At 54.4% G+C, this 15,906-nt stretch overlaps 2 protein-coding genes across 4 annotated transcripts in view; one reads left to right on the top strand and one right to left on the bottom strand.

Moving 5' to 3' along the window:
* ATP6V1C2 (ATPase H+ transporting V1 subunit C2) overlaps nt 1–14,316 on the top strand; it is a 55,125-nt gene extending 40,809 nt beyond the window's left edge. For 2 of the 3 annotated variants that reach the window (XM_060169426.1, XM_060169425.1), the window contains 9 exons: nt 357–448; nt 1,722–1,820; nt 2,472–2,540; nt 4,456–4,548; nt 4,663–4,756; nt 7,060–7,197; nt 8,018–8,115; nt 13,636–13,768; nt 14,043–14,316. In XM_060169426.1, coding sequence (XP_060025409.1) covers nt 357–448; nt 1,722–1,820; nt 2,472–2,540; nt 4,456–4,548; nt 4,663–4,756; nt 7,060–7,197; nt 8,018–8,115; nt 13,636–13,768; nt 14,043–14,132 — 906 coding nt within the window. In that variant the 3' untranslated portion in view covers nt 14,133–14,316. The remainder of the gene's footprint in view (nt 1–356; nt 449–1,721; nt 1,821–2,471; nt 2,541–4,455; nt 4,549–4,662; nt 4,757–7,059; nt 7,198–8,017; nt 8,116–13,635; nt 13,769–14,042) is intronic. The other variant, XM_060169427.1, reaches the window with a different exon arrangement.
* A 451-nt stretch (nt 14,317–14,767) lies between these two features.
* The window catches only part of PDIA6 (protein disulfide isomerase family A member 6), a 24,008-nt gene continuing 22,869 nt past the window's right edge, over nt 14,768–15,906 (bottom strand). Inside the window, exons 12-13 of the mRNA XM_060168853.1 lie at nt 15,855–15,906; nt 14,768–15,246 (exon numbers count right to left, since the gene is read on the bottom strand). The exon at nt 15,855–15,906 is cut by the window's right edge and continues 45 nt beyond it. Of these exons, the coding sequence (XP_060024836.1) occupies nt 15,178–15,246; nt 15,855–15,906 (121 nt within the window). The 3' untranslated portion in view covers nt 14,768–15,177. The remainder of the gene's footprint in view (nt 15,247–15,854) is intronic.

Here is a 15,906-nt window from a genome sequence, read left to right as displayed (position 1 = left end):
CAGCGGGTCCCCCGAGAAGCCGGGATGGGGGTCAGCCCGAGCTGACCTCTAGCAGAGCCTGAGAGCACATGGAGTTGGGGCCCTGGGGGCCCTGAGAGCACGAGATGGGCTTGAAATCGGGACAAGACTCAGCTTGCTGAGTGAGCCTAGAAAAACCATTAATCCCTTCCCTGCCTCCCGGGGTGAGCTCGCTGTAGGGTCAAATGCTGGAAGGTCTGGGAGAGCAGAGGGGAGAAAAACGCAAGCCATCCCGGCAAACGGGCGGGGTGCAGCGTTTTCCTTAAGTGCGCCAGGAGCAATCTGCGGCAACTGTGAAAAGTTCAGCGAAGTCTTTAAACTCGTGCTTTTCCAAACAGCAACTAGCACAGATTGAGACGGACCTGAAGTCCCGCACGGCCGCCTACAACGCTCTGAAGACAAATCTGGAGAACCTGGAGAAGAAATGCACGTGAGTCTTCGGGGCCCCACGCTCCTGGCAGCCTCAGGGCCTGGCCAGGGCAGCGTCCAAGCCGGGCTCCTGCACGGGCCTTTCAGATCACTGGGTGAGCTGGGTGTCTGTGTCTGAGAGAGACAGCCAGCCAGCCAGATGGACAGACAGACACGGAGACACTCCTGCCTCTTCAGGAGTTACGTGCTGGGCAGGGAGGGCCAACAGTAACAGTGGTTGATTGAACATACACGGAGTGAAGGAGGGGAGGGTGAAGAGGGTCCGACAGTCTCCATCTCCCTCTGATGTTTCTCTTTTTCTTCTTCGCATCAATGTTTATTAAGTACCCACCATACTCAGGCCTTATGCTAGGCCCTAAAGATACAAAGCAGAATAGGATATCATTTCTGCACTTGGAGAGCTCACAGTTATTCACTCAACAAATATTTATGGAAAGTCTGCTTTGCGCAAGACGGGCACTGCAGGGTGCCTTTGGAGAGGGACCCTAAGGGCCTTATCAGTGATGGCTGGTCGGCATGGGGAAGAGGGCGTGTGGATTCCAGGCCGGACAGTCTGGAGAGCCCTGTGGGATGGCTTTTTACCTAAAGCTTCTGCCTTGACTAAGGGCTCGAGAACTCTTTCCTCGGGAAGCAACGTGCGCTTGGGTATTTAACCTCATGGCCTACGTGCTGATGCTACAGACCGTCCCAGTAGCTGTGTTCTGGGCCATTGGCTGATACAATAGCCTTGATCCCTGTGCTAAAAATACCATGACCTTGATGAGACAGGTTCCACTGGACACACGTACAAAGCTAGTTCAGGTGAATGTCCCCTGGCTGCTGGACCTGTAAGGTGTGTAAAGTGAAACGGAGCCCTCTTCTGGGCCTGTCTCTGCCCGGAGTGGCCCAGGTGGTGGCGTGAGCCGACTGCTGTGTTCCATTTGGGTAACATAAGCTGCCTGGCGCCAGCGATCCCCTCCCAACAGCCGGTGGCTTGCGCCGGGGCAGCGCAGCTGACCGAGGTGTTGGATTCAGCTCGGGTGACTGGTGATAGGACCTGGGGTCCCGCCAGGCACAGCAGTTCTGGGCGCCCAGACACACAGCCGGGGGACACTTAGCCCAGGGCCCCCACCCCTCCCCAGGAAGCGTCCTGAACCTTCCTGTCCCCTGCTGCCCCTGCTGTCCCAACACCTGCGTGTCGTGGGAGGGCTGGGGGTCTGGGCATCCCACAGGCCCAGGGATGCCTCTGTGTGCTTTTCTGCTGATCACAACCCCTTTGTGCCACGTGGATTCAGGGGAAACCTCTTCACTCGGACACTGAGCGATATTGTGAGCAAAGAAGACTTTGTGTTGGATTCTGAGTATCTGATCACACTTCTGGTCATTGTTCCCAAGTAAGTGGACCAGGAAGGGGAGTGGGGTCTCCTTCTGGGTTGGTGATCACAGAAGGACACTTGTCCTGCCCAACAGAGATGAAGCGGGAGTCCCCCAAGGCTAGATCCTGGAGCCCTAAATGGCAGCTGGGGGGTGGTCAGGGGAGCAGGTGACAGTGCTTGTGGCGGTAATAGTGACAGAAGCGGTCATTTCTCGGGCATCTGCTGTGTGCCCGATGCCACACGCAGGAGCTCGTTTCCCTCACAACACGCCTGGGGTCAGGCGGGGGCTGTTACTGTTCCCTTGTCCTGCGGCCGGAGAGGTCAGCTGGTTTGCCCACGCTCAAACAGGGCCAGGATCAGAGCAGTCACCTGGTTTGCCCACGCTCACACAGGGCCAGGATCAGAGCCCCCAGCAGAAATCTCCTGAGTCCTTCTCACGGCCGCTCCATGGTGCCTGGGGCCTCATGGGGAGGCTAAGCCCCAGATGGGGCTGGGGACAGGGGTCCCAAAGCCCACGGCAGTGCCTCAGGGGATGTTTGGGGCTCTGTCTGGCCCCTAGCCCTGCTCCTCTCAGGCCCTCAGGGAAAGGGGCATGCAGCTTCCTGGACTCTTAGGACACTCCACAGTCTTTTCTGCAAAAAATCACTGAACGATTCTGTACTCTCACAGACCAAGCTATGTACAATGGCAAAAAACCTACGAATCCCTCTCGGACATGGTGGTCCCACGGTCGACGAAGTAAGTGAGACCTCAGCTTGGCCCCAGGGCCTGGGGTGTGGGGGGGCGTGTGTGGGTGCTCCGGGGCACCTAGCCACCAAACATGCCCCAAGAGCACAAGTGCCTTCAGCCCTCCACACTTGTGCCTTCACAGCCACACACTCAGCCGCATGCCAGACTCCCTCCATCTTTCAGCATCCCGCTTCCTTGCCCCCTCCTCCGGGAAGCCCTCCCTGACTACATTCCGGCCCTCGGGGCATGCAGGGCCTGCGCTGTGCTCTGCTCTGCTCTGCATTCTCAGCTTGGCCTGGGTTCTTCCCCACCTGAGGGTCAATCAAGAGCCTGGCTGTGATGGCCACAGAGCCCGAGCAGGGGAGAAAAAGAGTCTCGACATGTGGCCTGCTGGGGTCAGAGCAGGAGCGGCCAGTGAGGGCTGGAAAAGTGACAGCAGAAGGGATAGAGGAACATATTTGAACCATGAATACCACACAGCTGGGAAAATCAACAGTTTAGCGTTACGGGCATGAGCAAGGATAAATCTCACTCTGTGGTGTTAAGCGGAAAGCAGGTTGCAGGAGGGGACACACAGCACGAAGCCATTTATTTAAAATCTAAAAATGGACAAAACTAAACTGTATGTGACTTGGGTAATGCAGGTGCACGGAATTATGGGTGTTTGAGAATGAGAAACGGCCAAACTCGGCACAGCGGTGACCTAGGGGTGGGATTAGAATGACGTTGGGGAGGGCATGTGGGGCTTCTATTGTATGAAAATTGTTTTATGTCTTAAGCTGGGCGGGGAATACGTGGGTGTGTATTCTCTGTGCCTTTTCCCATGCCTGAAATAGCTTGCACTTTAAATGGTTTCTCAATGAGCCTTGGGCAGCCCTGCCCACTCCCATCCCAGCCCAGAGGCCTCTGGCCTGGGGCGCCTGCTGGCTCTCCCAGGGTCACAAACTCACGGGGGGGAGAGCAGTCAGGAGCTAAACTGAAGGGTGCAGGGCCAGGACAGTCACAGCCTGTGGTCACCAGGGGAGGCTGGAGGAGGAGGGCGTACAGGCCGGCAGAGGAGCTGGCCCTCGACACTGGCCTGCTTGGCAGGAGCATTCACTGCTCTCCAATGCTGGCTCTCCATGGCCAAGTGCTGGGAACTCCTGCCAGGAGAGGCTGCTTCAGGGGATGGCTTGACTTCTCAGACCAGAACCCCCAGGCCCTCCATTGTCGGGGGGCACCTGAGAGTCTGCTGAGCTTACTCTGGAAAGGTTTCTGGAACCTGGGTCAGCCCCTATGGGTGTGGGCTCAGAGAAGCAGCAAAGGTGACCCAAGACCCTGCTTGGGCCCAAGGGTGCCCATGGTCAGGTCATCTGGCCAGCGGGACTCAGAGACGCTCAGACCACGGGCCCCAGTGACCCCCACATTGAGGACAGCGACCGCAGTGGTCCTGCATCAAGGTGTGTCAGGGAGACCGTGTCTGATTAGAACATTGTGCCGTTGGACGTGAAATGCCCACGTGGGATGGTTTCCTCCATCTGGAACCTTTTCCTCTGCTTCGTTGCAACCACAGCGCGTGGGAGCTGGTGCGCCCCGCTCGGCGCAGCAGGTGACTGAGACCTGCATGCAGCTTGCTCTCGGCCAGTTCGTGACCTGGGGCACACCCCAGATCCGAGCAGGTCTCGGCGTTTGGGTCACCCCTGGAGCCCTAGCCTGGAGGGTGAGAGAAGGAGAGGAGACGCCGGGAAGGCGCCGGCAGCTGACACCGCGCAGCCAGGAGTTAGGCGCTAGGAAGGGACGCCCTCGCTTTCTCCACCCTCGCCGCCGCCAGGGCCACCAGGCTCCCCCTGCAGCGACCCACCCCGCCGGGGAGAGGACAGGCTCCTTCCGGCCCAGCTCCGGGGCCTGATGGTGAGTCCAGTGAACAAACGCTTCTCTCCCACAGGTTGATAGCTGAGGACAACGAGTGTGGCCTCTTCACCGTGACTCTGTTTCGAAAAGTGATTGACGATTTCAAAACCAAAGCCAAAGAGAATAAGTAAGGGCTGGCCTCGGTGGGTTACTCCGGGTTTGGTTTGTCTCCACTGGAGGGGGGGGTCTCTGCTCTGACTGGAAGCTTCTTAGCGGAAGCCTCTCCTTTGCTTGTTTTAAGGTTCACTGTCCGTGAATTTTACTATGATGAAAAAGAAATTAAAAGGGAAAGGGAAGAGATGACCAGACTGCTGTCGGATAGGAAGCAACAATACGTGAGTCTATGATACAGGCCCCGAGGATTTTCTTGAAGGCGTTGGCTGGTGCCCGCGCACCCAAGGCCTGGAGCAGAAGGGCCCCGCCTAAGTCCCAACACCCACGCCAACATCCCTACTTGCCCGGCGCACACTCCTGGGGCTGCCAGACAGGGTCTGGGGAGGGTGACAAGTACCGGTAACCTGAAGGTGACACATGAGCCGTGAGCCCTGCTGTAGGAGATCTCACCCAGCCCGGCACTGCCCTCCGGGAAGGAACTCTTAGCTCCATTCTGCAGAGGAGGAAGTGAGGCTCTGAGAGGTGAACGGGCACTGGCCCTGGGAGAGGACCCTCCTGGCCGCCTGGGGTCGAGCGAGGCTATCAGGGCTCCGGGCAGGAGCGCCTGTGCTGAGAGCAGCAGGGCCGCCGCCTTGGAGAGTGCAGGTAGCTGTCACCCGAAGCCCTGGTCCGTGTGACGTCCGGGCGTGCTGTGACATCCCCGTCACCGGCACCTGTGTTTACCTCCCCAAGGCTTTTAGCAAAGAGTGGGTGCTTATCCGAGAGACTTCCAGCCACAGCCACTCAGAACCTTCTCGTGTGAGGGCAGCTGAGCTCAAGAGAGAGAAAAACAGATTTTCATTTTTGAAACGTGAATGGGGTAGCCTTGAGAAAGTCGCTCTGTAGAATGGGCACCTTCGGGACTCAGCATCCTTCAGCTCAGAGCGGGGCTGGGCCGGGGGGCATGTGTTCAGGTCCCCTGCCCTGCAGTCCCCCCAGGGAGGGTTCTCAGAGAAACTTCCAGTTCAGCCTCTAGAGTAGAGAGCAAGGGAGGGGTGAGGAAAGTTGGTGTGTAAACATGAAGCTGTGAGTGTGTGTTTGGGTGAAGAGCCAGTGCCTCCCGTGGGGCTGTGCCTGTGCCCCGGGCCGCCTCCTGCCTCGGGCTGGGGGATTCTGTGCATCCCGCCTGACCTCTCTGGGTCCGTGGCCTTTGCACAGGGACTGCAGACACCTGGACCCATCAGGAGTGAGAACCAGCCACGGGGCCCCGGCAATGGGGTCCCCAGAGCCCCACTGGATGGACCCATCCCCCTCTGAGGAGGAAATGGGATCTGATCATATAAAACCCTTCTGTCCCCGAGGAGAAAGGCACGCGCGCATGCACGCACACACACGTGTGTGGACACGTGTGTGCGCGCCAAGGGAACACACACTTCTTAGAGCCATAGTCTGTCGGGCTTGGGCCAAGGCTCCCGGGCCCTCCCTGAGACTAAGGGCTGAGCTGGAGCCCTAAGCCCCTGGCCTCAGACCCGACTCACCAGGCAGGAAAGATGCTCACCAGCGAGAGCTGAGATCCAAAGGGTTTCCTCCTCCACCTGAGCTCGCCCGGAACCCTAATATCCCAAGAAGGTTCCAGCCTCTCTTTAGCTGAGCCCTTTCCCCGCTTGCTTTAGTCCTGGCCCGAGCCCCCCGCGGTGTCTCTGGAGGGAGCTAGGCGGTGGCACCGGGTGATACACCCGGGCCCAGCGCCTGCGCCCGTCTCAGGTTGCTCACTGGCGTTTTTTTCGTGTGGTGTAGACTTCCGCTCCCTGCTCCCCCCGGGAGCCCTGCCCGGTCTCCGTGGAGGGGAGGCGGAGCTCCGAAGGACAAACTAACTTGGAAACTTGAAGTTGCCTGCGAGGCTCTTGCTGGGCGCCAGCGAGCAGGGGTCAGCTGGGGTCAGCCCGACCCCGACTTCTTAAGAATCTCTTTCCCCCTTTAGGCTTTTTGGAGGTGCATAGGACCAGCATCTTGCGTCCGTCCTTTTGTTACCTAGGTCCTGGGTGTCGGTTCCCTTTGAGAGCACAGGATGGGATTTTCCCGCTCTTTGCACCTGTCTGCAGAGAAGGTTGATAAAGGGTCGAATGTGTGCTAACAGCACGCCTGACCAGTTTTCTGCATGTAACATGCTTAAGTGCATCCTGACGGCCAAGGAGGCTACTGTGAGCTGGACTTGGGAGAGACACCCTGACTCAGCCCAGACAGCCCGGAAGGCGGAGCTGGTTGCACAGACGGTCCAGGGAGGGGCAGCTCCTGGCCGAGGCCAGGCCGGGGGAGGGGCTGTGGGCTCTGCCCCTGGAAGAAGCCGGGGACTTGAACACCCCCGCCCTGGAGGGGGAGTGCCAATGGCACCGGCACACCTCCAGTCCAACCAGCACGCAAGTGCCGAGGGTGGGCCGGCATGCCTGAGCCCACCTTCAGGTGCTTTTCAGGCCGTGAGAATGATTTCTGTTTGTTTGTGATGCATGTTTGCTGAAAGATTAATAAATCATTTCTGTGCCTTTAGCAAACTTCCTGTGTTGCTCTTAAAAAGGGATCATCCACCTTCCCGGACCACCAGGTTAAGGTAACCCCGCTAGGGAACCCTGATAGGCCCGCTGCGGGGCAGAACGACAGAGAGAGAGAGAGTGAGGGCGAGGGTGAGGTAAGCATCTCCCCGGGAGCCCTGGGGTTCCCCGGCTCGCATGTCCTTGCCCGCGCAGCCATCTTTGGAGAAAGCAAATCCTTGCGTTTCCTGTTATCTACTATGGCTTTTGAGGTCTTAAATTCAGGGATTCCAGAATCATGCCTTCCTCCTAATCTGCAGGGTCTCTTGAGAGCTGCCCCTCCCGCTCCCCCTCCCCCTCCCCCAGCAATGATTGGTGCTTGCTGGCCAGGGTGCCTTTGTCCTGGCTGGCGGTGGCTGGAGCTGGTGATGGGGCAGGTCCCGGCTGGGGGATGGTGGTCGGGCAGCTCTCTTCCCCTGGGTGCCCGCCCCTGACCCACCCCTGACCTTTGTGGGCATCCGAGGAGGACCAGCCATGCCAGCATTAGCGACAGTGGCTGTGGCCACGTGCAGTGGGGCTGTGAGGAACCCCCTGGAAGTGGTGGCTGGTGGATGGTGCCGGGACTTGGAGTGGAGCCTTCGAGAAGGGGGGCTCCTCGGCGGCGCAGTGTCAGCCAGAAGCCTGCTGGCTGCCTTCTGAACGCCCCGAGGTCAGGGGCTGTCCGCCCCCCGCAGCCCGGTGGGTGATGGCCCCATGCGTGTGCTGGCTGGCAGGCCCACTGAGCTGCCCCAGCGCCAGGTGCCCTGGAGAACGTGGGCCTGGGCCTCAGCCTGGCCTCGTCGGACCGCCTCGCTGCTCCTGCTGGCCCCTGGGCGTTTCTTCTCAGCTCGGGGCTTGCTCTGTCAAAACCCACGTCCTTTGTTGGCCGGGCGTTGGGTGGACTGGCCGGGAGGGGTCACCGCACTCCTGTCCCTGCAGGGCCCGCTGCTGCGATGGCTCAAGGTGAACTTCAGCGAAGCCTTTATTGCCTGGATCCACATCAAGGCCCTGAGAGTGTTTGTGGAGTCTGTGCTCAGGTGCGTGGACGAGACGCCCGCCCTGGGCTGTCCTGCGGTGGGCGGGCGGGCGTAGCCAGCTCCGGGGCCACCTGGGCTCTGCCACCCCTCTTCTGGCCCCTCCAGCCTCCTCTGGGACACGCCCTGGCTTTCCTACCCTCTTCCTCTGCAACTCCTGGCTCTTGGCAACAGGCTTAGGGTTTCCTCCGTCAAATAACCCTTCCCTCAGTCCTGAGGGCCCCTGCTGTCCGGTGCTCTGGCCCTTTCCTGCCGGTCATGGGGTTAGTGTCCTGCTGCGCCCACCCCCTCTGTGCAGCCCACCAGGGGCCAGGGGCTCCTGGAAGAAACAACAGCACCGACCGTCTCCATCCTTGAGCTTTGAGGCCTAACCCTCAAGGCCGCACAAAAAGTAAAACCCAAACCAAACCGAACCAACAACAGCTAAACTTACTTTACCTTTTTTTTTTTAAACAAATGCAAACTAGGTTCACTGTTTTGTAGAAACTATAGGTAATCCCAAAGAGTGAAAGCAGCAAGAGGAAACACTGCTAACATGCTGGTGTATCAGCATCCTTCAGAGTTTTGGGGTTTGTTTCTTTAAATTTGCAGACATGCATAACTTCTTTTAACTTTTTATTTTATATTGGACTATAGCCGATTAACAGTGTTGTGATGATAGTTTCAGGTGCACAGCACAGGGACTCAGCCATACATATGCATGTATCCATTCTCCCCCAAACTCCCCTCCCAGCCAGGCTGCCACATAGCATCGAGCAGAGTTCCCTGTGCTCTACAGTAGGTCCCTGTTGGTTATCCCTTTAAGATATAGCAGTGTGGACATGTCAATCCCAAACTCCCTAACTGTCCGTTCCTCCCACCCTTCACCCCTGGTAACCACAAATTCATCCTCTAAGTCTGTGAGTCTGTTTCTGTTTTGTAAATAGGTTCATTTGTATCATTTCTTTTTAGATTCCGCAGATACGCATTATTTTTACAAAATTTTTACAAAACTGGGATCAAACAGGAAATATCTGTTGAAGCCTGCTTTCTCCTGTGTTTGAACATATCCCGTGTCCTGAACTATGGGGGGGTCTCGGCAGCACTGCTCACGGCCGCTGCCCCCTTCTCCCAAAGCTTGGCCTGCTCTGGCCTGCAGGCTCCAGGGCCCCTCGGCCCCTCTGGGGTGGTGTTGCTGGGCCCCTTCCGCCAGGCTGACTGCCCTGCTCTCTCTTTCCTGCCCAGGCTTCCTAGGTCTCTGCTGCCGTGCACTTCCCGACCGGCTTCACTGGATTCCTGACTCATCTTCCCTCCCCGTCCCTTCCTCCTGATCTCCGTTTCTACCGGTGGCCTCAGGTCCTTCCTCAACCTTCAGGGCCCGCTTGGACACCTCCGCTGCCTCATCCTCACGTCCCCCCGCACCTCCCTGCACCTCACGCACCCCTGACAGCGCTCCATCCTGCCTTTGCTTTCTCTCCCGCCCAGCTGTTACTTGGGCCCCTGCGTTCAGTGCATCCTCCACGTGGCTGCCACTGTGGTTCTGTCCAAATACAGACCGGCTCTGATGGTGGTTCCTCATCCTCTGAACCATCTCAGACCCCTGTAATGGCAAGGATCGTGGCGCTGGGCTGAAGGGACACTCGAGATGACCTGGAGTGTTCCAGCCATCGACAGTGTAGACGGGCCCCAGTCTGTCCCTGCTCACCTTGAAAATCAGGGCTTCTTAGGCCCAGTGTGGCAAAGCCTGCCCATCCTTGCAGGATGCCCGTTTTGCTCAAGTGAGAGGTCGAGAGGGAGGTCCCTAATATCTTGTTTAAGCTCAGTAAAACTGAGTATATGCAAGAATAATTCCTTCCAAAACTATCAATGTATGACATTTTCAAAAACTGTACTTTTTATTTCTCCTGAATAGTTGTAATACATGAACACTGTAAAAAAAAAAATTCAAGTTCAGAAGTATGTACTGTGGAAAGTATGTAAGTTCCTCGCAGCCCCACTGCCCATAGATCATCCCAGGTAATGGTTTCAAGACTCTTCTCATCCCCCAAATGTCATCACTTATACTTAACGTTCTGCAACTTGCTTTTTTCATCTGCTTTGCATTATAGTCTTATCAGTATGCATAGAGATACTCGCTCCTCCTTAATGGCTTTTTCATATTCCATCGTATGGAGAGAGAGTAAGCTAAGAAAATAGATGTTAAACCAACAAGTTGATTAGAGCAGATGGGTAAAGTTCGCCTGTTTCTTGACCCTCGGACCCCGCATAGGTCTTCTCCCCCGGTTCGCACTTGTTGCTGTGTCTTTCCTCAGAGCTGGTTCTGCCCTTTTTCCCTACCCTGAGAGCTGGAGGGGAGGGCTGGGGTGACTTGGCCTCTCTGCCTGTCACCCAGCGCAGAGTCAGACAAAGAGGAGGTGCCCCACGTTTGTGGCCTGAATCAAATCAAAGAGAAGTGGACCAGTCCTCAGCTGAGGAAGTGCTGGTTCATTCTCAGGGTGAAGTGAATCGGGCTTAAATCACCCAAGGTGAGAATGGAAACGGGCCCTGGGTGAGTGGTGGGGCCACGGCGAGACTGGAGAAGCCGGTAGCTGGGTCATTAGTCTGGATCTTGGGAGAGCTCTAGTGGGGAATGGATGTTAGGGAGCACCAGTGATGATTGATGTGTGTGGATGGGTTCACCCACAGAGAGTCGCTTAGGGGAATGTACCAGCATTTAAGGAGTGGAAGCAAAGAAGCCTGTGTGATGTCAGAGGCCGGAGGAGGGAGAGATGGGTGAGTCAGGGATCAGAAGGGTAAGGCTTTAGCTGCCTCTGGGATGGGGCCGCTGGGAGGTCACTGGTGTGGGCAGCTCGAGTGTAGTGGCTGAACGATGCTTGGGTGACATAGGACACTGGGTGCTCTCGGATGTGGGGTGAGAGCGGGAGGGAGTTGAGGGAATTTTTATTTTAAACAGGGCACGATGGTGCCATGTTTGTTTTATTTCTGGACATGTAGAATTTTTTTATTTTTTAACATCTTTATTGGAGTATAATTGCTTTACAATGGTGTGTTAGTTTCTGCTGTATAACAAACTGAATCAGTTATACATATACATATGTTCCCATATCTCTTCCTTCTTGCATCTCCCTCCCTCCCACCCTCCCTATCCCACCCCTCTCGGTGGTCACAAAGCACCGGGCTGATCTCCCTGTGCTATGCGGCTGCTTCCCACTAGCTATCTGTTTTACGTTTGGTAGTGTATATATGCCCATGCCACTCTCTCACTTCGTCCCAGCTTACCCTTCCACCACCCAGTGTCCTCAGATCCATTCTCTACATCTGTGTCTTTATTCCTGTCCTGCCCCGAGGTTCTTCATAACCACTTTTTTTTTTTTTTTAGATTCCATATATATGTGTTAGCATACGGTATTAGTTTTTCTCTTTCTGACTTCACTCTGTAGGACAGACTCTAGGTCCATCCACCTCACTACAAATAACTCAAATTTCGTTTCTATGGCTGAGTAATACCCCATTGTATATATGTGCCACATCTTCCTTATCCGTTCATCTGTCGATGGACACTTGTTGCCTCCATGTCCTGGCTGTTGTAAATAGAGCTGCAGTCGTGCCATGTTAAAGGGGAGGGTGGCGGCTGCAGTATTCTCAGCACGGAGGGTGCAGGTGGAGGGCTCACCGCCAGGGGGCCCGGAGGGGAAGGAGGCTCTTCTACTGAGGTGTCCAGGAGGGGGCAGCAGGGGGGCGGCCTGGAGGAGGCAGGAGCGGAGAGCTGACCTGCCGATCCTGGAAAGCAGGTTCTGAGCAGGATGAGGAGGTGTTCACTAAACTGACCTGGAGGGAGGGCTGGCAGGGAAAGGGCTGGAAGGATCTGGAAGAACGTGCAAACCCTGAAACCAAGAGGGGAGTGGGCTGAGAAAGGGGTGCAGGGCGTGGAGGCTGGATGAGGGGCGAGGAGCATTCGTTCAGCCAGTGCTGATGGGGTGCCTGTTATCCGCCGTGCACTGGGGAGCCGTGAGTGAACAAGATGGATGCGGACCGCTGCCTGCAAGGAGCTCACAGGCTGGTCAGGGGAGGAGAGCTCAAAAGACGGGGTCCTTGTTCAGGAGGGTAATCTTCCAGAGCAGCCTGCTGATGAATCGGTGGGATGAGCGGATTGGAGGGTGGCAGAGGCAGGTTCTGTGTCCCGGCAGCAGAGTGATGGTCTAGCAGCTGCACCTGGGAGCTGGAGTGCCATCTCCTGGCATACATGTTGCCTGGGCTGTGAGATTGGTGACCGTCGCCCTTTGAGAAGGCTGCAGACTTCCCTGTAGTAAGCGGGTAGAGCTGCGCTGGTGAGGTCGAGGGTGTGGGGTGGGTATCCAGGGCACTGGGAGCTCGGGGAGGAAGTTCAGGAGGGAAGGCAGGGCGAGGGTTACTGCGCGTCCGGGTAATAGGGGCTCTCCAGAAGCACCTCAGCGTCATCTGGGTGACCGGAGCTTTGGTGCCAAGGAACAAAGGAATGAGGGCGGTCTGCCGGGCCATCCTCTCACCCACGATCTAGCGCAGGTGTCCCCGCCATCCCTGCCAGCATCTGCCGGCCTCCGTGGCCCTCGCCTCTTGGGTTTGGCGGGGCCCCGCTCAGCCAGCGTTCTAAGGCAACGGGACCAGGTGCGTCTTATGCTTGGTTACAGTGAAGCAATTAACAAATGGCCCTTTCACGTATTTATTTCACCTTTCTGCAGATCCACCAGGAGACCTCAGGACTTGAGTGAACACTTTGCACCATTAGCAGCCAGAAATGAGGATGGGAGAGCCAGGGGCTAGTTTATGGGCATGGACTGAGAAATTAAAACTAAGTACTACTAACAGGTCAGGCAGTAAAAGGACATCTTAAGGCCAGCTTTCACATGCTGGGCTCCGGCATGAAGCAGCACAGGTGATAAGTATCGAACATCCAAGCCTTTGCTCACTGGTAGTATAGACATGTATTTTAAAAACATTGAGAATCACAAAATGCATGTTTACTGTTTATGTAGTACTCAGTGTAAATATTTTAAGTGTTTTGAGATACCACCACAGAAGAGCTGCCAGCAGGTGGTTTCAGAGGTACTCATGCACACAAAGTCCATTCAAAGTCCTTTCTGGCCACCCAAAACTCAGCAAAAGGAATTCACAATCTCGATAAACCAGATTTGCGTGTGTGTGCGTGTGCTGCTTTTTTCAGTGGAGAAAAGTATGTCAGCTAAGCTGGGTTTTAGACGAAGGCTTTGGAGTCAGAATATTTAGTCAAACAGCCTCCATTAGGCTTGACCCCTCACCACCTGATGATTACACACACCCCAGAGACCCCGTGGCTCTATAGTCAAAAAACTGTCACCATCAGAAGTGGGTGAGCGTATTCTAGAGGTCTTTCCACGCACAAGGATCTAGCAATTAGTCTCACTTCTGACCGCAGACATTGCACTCGAGTTTTCTTTTCCTGAGCTATGCTGCCTCGTTTTTCATTCTTACTACAGTGTCAGGTTCATTTTACCCATATCTGCAGTGACTCCTCTGCACTTTGAACAGGTATGGATTGCCAGTGAACTTCCAGGCGGTTCTCCTCCAGCCTCATAAGAAGTCATCCACCAAACGTTTAAGAGAGGTTCTGAACTCCGTCTTCAGACATCTGGATGAAGTTGCAGCCGCAAGTATATTGGATGTAGGTATATTTTTATCCAGAAAGAGCTGCCTTTCTACAGTAAGGTCAGCCCCTCCACATGGGAGGTACTTTCCAAAAGTGGTACCTGCCAGACTGTTAGGAAAATCTACACTTCACAAATGTGAAAGTTTAACAAGAGGCTGTGTGTGTGTTTGGGGTAGGGGGCGGACGGTGGGGCAGAAAATACAGTCAATGCCTAGAGAGCTTTCCTCAAACAGAAAAGTAAAACAAGAAACGAGTTTATGCACTTAGAACGTGACCATGTCTTTTGCAGGCATCCGTGGAGATCCCTGGATTGCAACTCAGCAACCAAGACTACTTTCCTTACGTCTATTTCCACATCGACCTTGGTCTTCTTGACTAGAATGATGAGCCGGCACCGCTAAACTTGCATATTTGTGCAAATTACCACAGACGCTTCTTTCCTTTAGCCAGAGAAGAGTTTAAGTATCCTACAGAATTTAAATTTTTAGAGAAATATTGCTCACAAAAATTAGTTACAGTTGTATTTATTTTTTTTAAGTTACAATAAAGAAATGTTCTCAATCCTTTGAATTGTCTCCATTTACATTCTAACAGATTCAAAGCTTCACTTTTCTGAATGTTTTACATAAATGGGGACTTCCTATAAACTGCTAACCTGCCGCTTATTTCACGTCTTAAGGGACATTTTGTGAGGGTTTAATAATAGCGTATTAAAAACTGTGGGCTAACTGTATAACCAGCTGTATACCCTAGTAGTCGCTGGTGATGGCCCGAAGACAAAACAGTGGGGGTGGAATGCAGTTCTCACTTGACCATTGTTTTTCATCCTTCTATATAAGCTCGCTTTACGGTTCACACTTACAGTTGAAACTCAGCCTTGCAGGACACGTGTAAAGTCTGTGTGGTGGCAGGCATCCAGATGGTGTCATGTGAGCCACAGGTTTACAGGGAGCAGAGACATCAAGGTCATCCCTTCATAGTACTAATTTACTGAATTTAGGATGTGGACACTAATTTCATACATTTATTGGCATTGTCCAAAATAGTTTTATTCTTTAATGGAAAAAAGCCATTAATATTCAAAGGAAAGGATCACATTAAAAAACCTGGTATGTAAGAAACAGCCTCCAAGAACATTCAGGCAGCAGTCAGAGGGAGGGAAAAACGCTTAAACAGCCCATCAGTTTTCTTCAAAATATTACTTGACAGAAACAACCCAATTCACCGGCTATGACAATTCACAGAATTTTTCACTGTTTTCTTGAGACGCAGAAGTTCACTGCTGCAGTGTTTTCAAATGACCAATCAGTGTTACTTCTTGGTTAAAAAGGCCACTGGTAGATCCATCTGATTGGAAAGAATGTTCCTTCACTGCTGGAAAATCCGCTCCCAAGAAAAGAAAACTCGAGTCTGTACGGCACCTCTCATAACTCATCTTTCTCCAGGTCGTCGAGCTCCACGTCACTCAGGTCAATGTCGTCCTCCACGGGAAGCTGTAAAACGGAAAGCCACCATCAGGCCCTGCAGGGTCTACACGGAACCACAGACAGGGCGACCCTGGAAGTCTGGCATCTCAGTTTACAGAGCACTAAGCTTCCAGAGGGGCTCTGGTCACAAGTTTCCCCCCAGTCCAGCTCCTGCTTTTAAGTTTGCCTATTATTATATAGATAGAAAACTAACAGCTATTTAACTGGTCTTTTGGAGGGGGGTGGGCAGAAGTGTACCGGAATAAATGCTAATTTCAAAGCTACAATTTTGTACTTCTCTCAAAGTTAAATGAATTCTAGCTTAAATGTTCACTTTATAGGTAACAGTCAGGAAAGCAACCTCACTGAAATCGATCTCGGTGTCTCTGTCGCGAATATCCTATGCCACGTAGCACCGTGTAATACGGAGGATGGGATGAAGGGTCTTGCGACAAAGAACACCCCGAAAGGCCCGTGAGGGTGATTCTTCAGGTTATGCTCACGGCAAGGCTTAGGTGTGATGCAAAGGTCTTGTTTACAAGTAGCAAAGATGCACAGGGATCGGGAAAGTAAGGGGCTGGACCAAAGCCCCGACAGCGAGCCCTGCTCACACACAGCTCGGCCCCGGGACTCACCTCGCCGTCCTTGCCGTCCCAGGGCTCTCTGGTGCTGATGGCAGGGAAGACC

This window comes from Lagenorhynchus albirostris, chromosome 13 (assembly GCF_949774975.1).
Source record: "Lagenorhynchus albirostris chromosome 13, mLagAlb1.1, whole genome shotgun sequence".
Taxonomy (NCBI): domain Eukaryota; kingdom Metazoa; phylum Chordata; class Mammalia; order Artiodactyla; family Delphinidae; genus Lagenorhynchus; species Lagenorhynchus albirostris.
The sequence above is the reverse complement of the archived record's forward strand: the minus strand, read 5'-3'. Positions and strand labels throughout refer to the sequence as shown.